This window comes from Mastacembelus armatus, chromosome 19 (assembly GCF_900324485.2).
Source record: "Mastacembelus armatus chromosome 19, fMasArm1.2, whole genome shotgun sequence".
Classification (NCBI taxonomy): domain Eukaryota; kingdom Metazoa; phylum Chordata; class Actinopteri; order Synbranchiformes; family Mastacembelidae; genus Mastacembelus; species Mastacembelus armatus.
In genome coordinates, this window is record NC_046651.1 from 17920775 (window position 1) to 17930164 (window position 9390).

The window sequence follows — 9390 nt, forward strand, 5'->3', positions numbered from 1 at the left end:
GGTTTACTCATCTGAAGAAGGATGTGACCGTGAATCCAGCTGTGCTTTATTCACCTGTGTCTTGTCTTGCGGACTTATACAGTCCTCTCACGTACACACTCACCTTACAGATTCAACAGTACAGTGCCAACTTTTCCTCCCAAGGGCAAAACTTGCCTCTAGCTGTGCAGGCACGAACGACACGCACGGATGCGTCAGTCCCAGCGGTGTTTGGGATGGATATGACCTTTCCCTGCATCCTACAGGTCCGGCTGGATGTGATGCAGTGCACTCAGTGTGTGTGTGTGGCTCAAGTTGTTATGGACTCACTGCAGCCTGAAAACGCACCGCTCATTTCTTCACCAGCACGAAGGCGGAGGATAAACCGAGGGGTGTACTCACCAGGAAAGGTGGTGCGATCTGTGCAGGGTTGGTCTTCCTGGTCCCCGAGAGGACGAACTGCTGTTGAATCGCCGTCTGCTGCAGGCACCACGCTGACAGAGCCACTGCGGTCCACATTTATCCTGCAGCTCCTAGTGTGTGTGTGTGTGTGAGAGAGAGAGAGAGAGAGAGAGAGAGTGTGTGCCTGAGGGAGTGTGTGAGTGTGTGTGTGTCGTGTGGAAAGGAGGGGACGGTGTGTTGCACGTCAGGTGGAAACAGCCGTGATGCTGAGAGACGGACAGCTCCTCGTCGGGTTTCTGCAGCTCAGAGACATCTCAACTCTTCCACCTCCGTCTTTCCCGTGCAGCCTCCTCTCCCTCCCCACCAGGCTGGGCATGCCCAGTTCCTGCCTCCTCATCACCAGCTGCAGGTAGGAGTTACTCACAGAAGACAAGTTTATCCAGGAGGGTAACTGGGTTGTTTTTTTTCTGTGCCATGACTTTTCCACAGCAGCAGACTTTTGGCACATCTGCCAAAATTAGACACCAAAACAGATTTAGTTTTCAGGAGGAGGTGAGAGGGAGATCTGGGTTAGAGACCATGGGCAGAGCTCCTGAGACTTTACATTACACAGAAATAATGCACATCCTTCCAGGCTCAGGAAAACTGGAAGATTATCCTGTTTTCTTAATTCATCTGTGGTGGAAATGACAACCAGCTTTTCACAATAAAAGAACTTCTCTGAGCCAGCCAGCAAGATGTTCACTGACTGTCTGTAGTTTTAAAAGATGGGTCATGCAGCAGGAGACTGCACAGACACTTATAAGATCATTTTCTTGATATAATACTCAGTAAGTGTTAGTGAGGTTGTGCCAAAAGCTAAATAATGTGGTTGTATTCACAAAAAGGAAATACATGTTGTGTATATTTCATTTGTTCACACGTCCAGTTATTTGTATATGTGTCTTCAGTGTGTCGTCTATGTGAGATTTATTTCTTCAGCATGCACAGCTACCAGTTGTCGAGAGATCAATCATTTCCACTGGGAAATAAAAACCCTCCTGTACGACCAAAGCAAAGCTCAGACACCTTGAGATATCCATGAATTCCTCAGCATTGTCCTCTGGTGGGCAATAACCCCACTGCTGTTCGTCTGGGATAATGAACTCATCTAAATCATTTTAGTGTGTGTTGATTTAAGTGCTGAGACGTCTTCAGCCAGGTGTTTTCCTTCGGAGCACGGCGACGACCGTGACTGTCGCCTAAACTGTCGGCCTCAATTCCTGCCAGAGGCGTTAATGCCAATTTACCCCACACTGGTTGGAAATGCATTTATATGGCAGCCGTCGTGTTTGTTATAATTCCTGCACTAATCCCTGCGGATCATCTGCTCTAAATGGAGTCATACTGCTGCACTGACAAGAAAATGAATAATTTAGAGGAACCTACAACTGGGATGTAGGCGGTTCAGTAGCAGAACATACTGGGCATCTTTAATAACTGTCAGGTTTGAAGCCTTCATTTGTTTGTCCACATGTAAATCCCTTTATTCCCTTCATTTAATTGACTTTTGATATTTTAAGTACATTTTGCTGATAAGACTTGTGTATTTTTACTTAAGTAGGATTTTGATGGAGGATTTCTATTTGTAGTGGAGTGTTTTGACAGTGGGATACACCGCTACTGGCTCTTTTCTGCCATCTGCTGGTATCGAGGAGGAAAACTGTGTAAATCAACATTCATGTGAGTTTGTATGTTGAACAGTAGAAACATATAAACACTGTGTAGTCTCAGAATTAATTCAACACCGTTGATTTTGCAGCGTGGTGGAAGTGGATCTGAGTCCAGACTCTGCTCAGATGAAGGATGTTTAGTGTGAAATGAATTCATGAATGTTCAGAAACAGAAAACTGAAACTCTTCTACACTGCAGATGCAAAAACAGTGTCCAGCAGATGGCCCCGTGTTCATTATCCTTTTTATTTGTGTGATCAATTTCTCACCTTTTCAAGGCGTATTAAGACAAATCCCTGCATCAGTCTGTGTATAAAAAGAGACAGAAGTTATTGATGAATAAAATACATTTTTCAATAAATCACATAAATGTGAGTCACTTTTCTTGTTTCTGCACGATCAGATTAACAAGGCCAATGTCCCGTGTGCAGGTACAGGCTCACAGGACATTGGCCTTGTTAATCTGATCATGCCTGTCCCTGGTAAATAAACCAATAAAGCTATAAATAAAATAAATGTTTGGAAACCTCTTTGTTCAATGTGCTGCTGCTTTTCTTGACCAGGACATTCCTGCAAAAAATGAAGTTTTTTTCACTAAAAGATCAGATAATAAAGCAGCTGCTGCCTCCAGGTCCCTATATTGTAATATCTTGTTTTAGTTATGTATATTTTCTCTGTCACATTACATTTGCATAACAGTGACCCTGGTCACCTTTGCCCAGTTGGTAAATAAAACTTGATCATGTCTAACGTGGCTCCATCACAGCGAGTCTTACGAAACTGTTTTGCAGTGAAATTAAGTTAAGATATTAGAGATAGCACCGTGGCACACGCAGTTGGCCAGAAAAGATAAGCACCCTTTCGCTGCACAGGTGTGTTATAGAAGCACCTGGATTTTATGGGGTGACACCTAAAGAACTGCATAAGAATGAAATAACTGCGTTTAAGTGCATGTAATAGTATTTACAGAGCAGATTTAACTCAGGTTGTCTGGAAAATGTCAGAAATTATCAATAAAATGTTCATCATCCTTTCCCAGAGTGACATTTCTCCAGTCCTACCTGCTGCTGGGCTATAGTATGCAAATAAAGCTGCTTGCTGGCTGTTTGTCGGCTGTTTGTCGGCTGTTTGTTGGCAGGGCTGGGACACCTGGATAAACTGTTTGCATCTATTTCCAAGGCTCCATTTCCTTCTGCTGCTGCAGAAAAGATGGAAACAAGCCGTCAGTGCATCTCTGACATTTCGCTTTCTGCTTTGACCTTTGACACTTTACCACTTTGCTTTGGCCCAGTTCAGCTTCAGACCAGGACCCGGGCTCTTTACATGTGACCCCAAGATTATTCCAGTAATTAATCGACCATAAATGCCTATTTATTCCTATACTAATAGAAAACATCACTATGAAGAATATGAAAGACTACCAGTGTAATAACGACACACTCATTTCCTGCCTTTTATTTTGAAAGTCCACACCGGAATATGTTTTTGCACTGCGCATCCTCCAGCTGATCCAGAACACATCAGCTGGATAAGAACCCGCAGTCAGTCTGGACCCTGTATCCCGAGCGGTTCGGCCATAGTCCAGCTTTCCTCCCAGAAACGTCCGGACTCGAACAGCTGATCGAGATGAACGAGAGCGAGCTCGGCGCGTCCTCGCTGGCGGAGTTTGACTTCGAGCGGCGTTTCGACGAAAGACGAGCCCTGAAGTGGATTCAGGAAAACTGGTAAGAGCTGAAGCTCCGAGAAATGAGACGGTTCTCCTGCTCGTCCTCGCGGTGGGGGCTTCTGTGTCCCCCCAGTCAAGTGGATTTCTGGTGGACGTCTATGTGCCAGAGTCTGAAACCGGCTCGGATCAACTGAAACTTCCCCAGGAAACACCAGGGTGTACTTTATGAAGTAATACTACAGTATGGAAGTAGTTATGCATTCAAAATTGTACTCCAGTGCTGGTACTGCAGAAGTATTAGCATCAAATGTAGTAAAAACTATAGTATAGGATTATCGTAAAGTACAAGTACTTCCAAAATGTACAGGAGTTAGTGAAACCTGTAAAACCACATTTTTTTTTGTTGTGTAAAACTGCAGCAGTGTTTCTATTTGCCCCGCCAACTGGCCCGGGGCTGCCCTCCCTGCTGCCTGCATGAAAAACACCTGATGATGGGCCTCAGGGACCCTGAGCTGGTTTCTGTGTTTGGATCTGCTGCAGTTTATTCCATATGGATTAGTTTAGCTGGTGTATATGACAGGGAGTATATGAACATGTTTTTCTTCCAAACTGAGCTGCACCTACTTGGATCTACACCTGCAGCATTTAGCTGATCAATTGATTCATCAGTTGAAAGATTTTTCAAGCAAAAATACTTGAAAGTCCTTCACTGTCAAATAAAAATGTGGTGTCATGTCCCTTTTTTTTTGAAAGAAGTGAATATTTTTATTACATTAGTGAAGGTGTGTTTTCAGCACAGCATCAGTTCTGCTTTTCTCTCCTGATAATGATCCCTGGACTTTGTGGGCTCAGAGATCAGGGGCCCTGGGACCAAACTCTCTGCAGGAAGTCCCCATTAATATACATACATATATATATATATATATATATATACTGATAATCAAATAATTTTTGTCATTTTTAAGCAACAATGCAAAAACACTGCAGGTTGTGTAACGTTGTTACGTAACAGCTCGTAACATCAGTGCGATCGTGTTTCAGGGTCTGCTGAGGTGATTTTATGGTGCTCTTTGTCTACTTCCTGTTTTGTATAACCGGACACAGGTCGAAGTTCACTCGACACTGGAGGTTTGATCGCTTAATGAAACTCATCAGATCCTCAAACATTAATGTTCATCCAGACAAAGCCGTCTACATCTGTTTTATGTGGAACCGTGTGAAGAGCTGCAGGTTCTCAGTCTGATGAAGCCTGTTCTGCTTCATTCTGTGTTTTGTCGTCCACAGGAGCAAGGCCTTCCTGCTCTGTGGCCTGTACGTTGTGCTCGTGTTCGGGGGTCAGCACTTCATGAGGGAGCGGCCGAAACTGAACCTGCGAAAGCCGTTGGTGCTGTGGTCTCTCGGCCTCGCCGTCTTCAGGTGAAGCCACGACCGACTGAGTTGTGTGATTTCCACTGACAGGAGTCCATAGACTGTGTTTACATGCTGTGTGTTCGCTCCGCAGCATCATCGGGACGCTCAGGACCGGACTCTACATGCTGAACATGCTCATGAACGGCGGCTTCAGACAGTCGGTGTGTGACACCAGGTTCTACAGCGCCCCCGTCAGCAAATTCTGGGCCTACGCTTTTGTCCTCAGCAAGGGCCCCGAGCTGGGTACGACTTGCTCTGATCTGTTCCTGGGAGCAAATGCACGGTTGTTAAAGACTTTAGCTGCTCAAATCTTAGTGATTACGTGATTTTTAGGCAGATTCTGAGGTGGAAAGAAAATTTGATCAATGTTCGCCTGAGTATTAGGGAGACAGGGTTGACATCAGGTTTAATATTTCCAGTGTAACCTGCAGTGTTTTAGTTTGTCTGCTGGCAGTCTCCCAGCTGTGACCACACGTGTGGAGGACTTGAGATTATCAGTTCAAGCTTAGTGCAGTAAAGTTCATGATACAGTTTTGTGACATAACTAAAGTATTGAGCTTCAAACTCCAAACACTCTGGTGACTCACATTCTGTCCACGTCTCTCAGGTGACACGGCTTTCATCGTCCTGCGGAAGCAGCGCCTCATCTTCCTGCACTGGTACCACCACATCACCGTGCTGCTCTACTCCTGTTACGCCTACAAGAGCCAGACGGTGGGCGGCACCTGGTTCATAACTATGAACTACGGCGTCCACTCTCTCATGTACACCTACTACGCAGCCCGGGCGGCCGGCGTGCGGGTGCCCCGTGCCTGCGCCATGATCATCACGACCGCCCAGATCCTGCAGATGGTGATAGGACTGGCCGTCCTGGGGCTGGTGTACCTTTGGATGCACGACGTGCACTGCCCGTCCAGCCTGAGCAACCTCGCATGGGGCTGTCTCATGTACCTGAGCTACTTGATCCTTTTTGCCTCGTTCTTCTACAACAGCTACCTCAGACGCTCCTCTGGGGACAAAGGGTCCAAGACAGAGTAGCCTGCCTTTTAAAGTGTGCCATTAGAAACGACTGACAGCGAGGGGCTGTGAATATGAGACTCAGACTTTCTAATTTGACTCTTAGTCGCCCACAGATTCAAAGCATTAGACTGGATCACATCACATACACTGGATCACACACCAAACATAGTACTCACCTCATTTAAATTACTGCCTTATTACTGTGACTCTGGGCTAGTAGAAAAACAAAACATGCATTTAAAGACCAAAGATTTGTCCTACGTGGTTCAAAATGTTTGTGTTTAAACATGTTGCACAGGCGGCTGCGTTTGTGCCGTCGTGTTGTTTATCTAATGATAAGACTCCAAATACAGGACGTCCGGTTGGAGGGACAGAGTTATGAGTTTTGAACTCTAGGAAGTTGTCCCGGCAGAAACACGCCGGTCACATTACAAAGGAATCTCATCTAAGATTCTCTAAAATGTTGAACTTCTTCTTCAAAGTCATTTAAAACCACTGTGACCTGCAGGATAGGAAACCTAGATCACCAAAAAGATTTGAAGCCTCCACATGCACTGAGCGTCTCTGGTATGTGGTTTATGTCTTTATGTCCCGTCTTCATTCCTTTACGTTAGCATACAGTTATCAGCTTCGCTATATAAGCTACAAAAACACATGAAACCAGACCATAACCTGTTCACCTTACCTCATATCTAAGAAGTTAAACTTGAACACATGCCCAGTTTGTGGAACCTGCTCACTTCCCCTTAATGCCTGTGGAAACTAACGACTGATTATTTGTGCAAATAAAGAAAATACTAGAGGATGTGCCAAAAAGCTGCAAATAACAATAAGCATTTCTTTTTAAGTGGTAGAGGGTAGAGTTTTTGTGTGAGGATGTGCAGTCAGCTTCATTTGTTCCACATTCCTGACGTCTTCTGACAAACTGGTGGTAGCAGCACTTTGCCTCGTTGATGTGAGGAGATTAAAACAAGCCTTTGGTCGGTCTGTTCATGATGCAGTTTATTGTGTTTGTGTCAGTGATACCTGCAGGTTGCTCAGGACTGCTTGAGAAATCCGTCCGACTGACAAACCGTCCTAAACTCGTCGTCTTCCTGCCGCAAACACGTCTTACAAAGGAAAAACAAAAGAGTTTTAGCATCAAACATAAATATCAGTGTAACCTGACGATCACTAGTGTTCCAGATTCTTCTAAAACAGTTGAAATGTTTGTTAGGGGATTTTAAAAAGCACAAAGTGGAGACGTCCTCGTGTCAGTGATGATGCACTGAAAGACAACTTGTTTTAACCCTGTGAAACAGAAAAGCTTGTTATTTTTGACATGAGAGCACTGATATCTGTGTTACATTTCCTCTGGTAAATGATGAGAAAACTCAAGTTGCACCTCTGTGGATTTTTCTGTCACCTGTCAAAGTTTCTGATGGTTAAAATAAACTCATTCCGGTTTTAAAATGTCTCCAGTCACTGTTTCCAAAGTTATTTTGCAGTGATCTCTAAGTTCTTGGAGCTCAAACAGAAATGAAAAGACACACCTGTGTACCTAAGGTCCCACAGTTTCATGTTCAGACAGAAACCAGGACATGAAGTCCAGGGACTCTTTTGTGCAGAGACACAGATCAGGACCAGGGGGTAAAACCAGGTCTAAAGAGCGGTGGCCTCAGTCTCTGGGAAATGGAAGAAGACTGGAATGTCACATTACAACAAAAAGCCCTGCACCATAAATGATCGACTCACTGACAGCAGCTCTACAGGGTTAAACCAGTAAAACACCAGACTCCCGTGGTCTTTAGACCGCAGTCTGTCCGCAGAGATGAGCCAGGCTGTGGGTTGACGGAGGACAAAGCTCTGGCTGCTCAGCACATTCGTCCTGCGGCTGTGGGCGGTGACACCAGAGGACGCCGAGGAAGGACACACACAGGCAGCTGTGAACCGACACCAGTGCAGGATTTCTTCACAGCAAAGCACCACATTTCATACTTACTGCTGCAACATCTCATGAGGATTTCACCTGCAAGGAAAGTGCTGTAAAAAGAGCACACATTAAAAATAATTCAGCAGAGACATAAAGTGATGTCAGACTGCGTCTTTGCAGGACTAAAATGAGTATTTTTTACTAAAACAACTGCAAATGTCCCAAAAACTATAAACTTGCTATAGTGTGATGACGTTTACTGTGTTTATTTACTGGTTACACACAAAACGTGTTTTACTCTCTGAGAATATATTTTTTAAAAACTGCACTGTTGTCATCACTCTGCAGAGGGGAACTGAGACAAATAAAAGAGACAAACTGAGATACTGTACTGTTAGTAGTAGTACTAGGATTATGCACAATCCACTTAGTATTAGTAGCATTAATGAAACCTTCCATTTAATAGTGTATTAAAGTACAAACATTAGGTACTACACAATTAAAATACTACTTACACATGAATACACAAGTCAAAAGTGATATAGTTACACCAGTGTTGCACCTCAGGCGCCTTTAGCGCCCTCAGGTGGCAGCTGTCGGACTTAAGTGGAAGCAGCTGTTTACATCTGCACAGTGAAGCACACGCGGAGCCACGTGATGCTGCCTTCAGGTGCCGTGGGAATAAAGGAAAGGCATCAGCAAATGAACATTAGAAGATTTGTTTTTTTTCACACCTGCAACAAATATAAAGTAAAATCAAACTTTTCACACCTCTTCACTTACTAACCTGACCTGCTGTGATATTAATCCCTGTGACCACAAGGTATTTACCATTTAGTTACTAGTTGCAATAAAAATAGTACATTAAATGCTAATACTTCAAATTAGAGTAATTCCAACTAGCTACAGTGTTTAAATGTTTTAGAAATATGTGCATGTTAATGGGTCAACCACAGTAACCCGGTAATATCAATAACATGAGCTTATATAATAAGATCAAACAAAACGGAACTTTTTATTCAAAAAAAAAACCTTTGGGTCTAGGACACTCCACCCCTTCTCCAGCTAAAAATGGATATTCTGCACACATTTTTTTGAGTTTCAATACTTTTACTCAAGTAAAAGATCAGAAACGTTTCAAAGTGTCAGCGACTCAAAGGAAACTGGGAGCTTCAGCATGTGCGCAGCAACAACATAAAGGATGTAGGTCTAAAGATAAACAGGACGTTTAAAGAGCAAAGACAGAAATAAGCAGAAAACAGAAAATGATTCTCTTGTGTTTTAACATC

General features: G+C 43.9%; 1 protein-coding gene across 1 annotated transcript; it reads left to right on the forward strand.

The window, feature by feature from the left end:
• Window positions 1-3719: 3719 nt before the first annotated feature.
• LOC113136032 (elongation of very long chain fatty acids protein 6-like) lies at window positions 3720-6769 on the forward strand. Its single transcript, XM_026316486.1, has 4 exons — window positions 3720-3817; window positions 5044-5175; window positions 5261-5412; window positions 5777-6769. Exons 1-4 carry the CDS (start codon window positions 3720-3722, stop codon window positions 6205-6207), a joined length of 813 nt encoding a protein of 270 aa, XP_026172271.1. The 3' UTR covers window positions 6208-6769.
• Window positions 6770-9390: the final 2621 nt, after the last annotated feature.

Excerpts from the sequence above, each read along its gene's own strand:
- LOC113136032 (XM_026316486.1), top strand. The coding sequence starts at position 3,720 with ATGAACGAGAGCGAGCTCGGCGCGTCCTCGCTGGCGGAGTTTGACTTC. Across the intron at positions 3,818-5,043 it reads AAGTGGATTCAGGAAAACTG|GAGCAAGGCCTTCCTGCTCT; the intron begins GTAAGAGCTGAA and ends TGTCGTCCACAG. Across the intron at positions 5,413-5,776 it reads CAGCAAGGGCCCCGAGCTGG|GTGACACGGCTTTCATCGTC; the intron begins GTACGACTTGCT and ends CACGTCTCTCAG.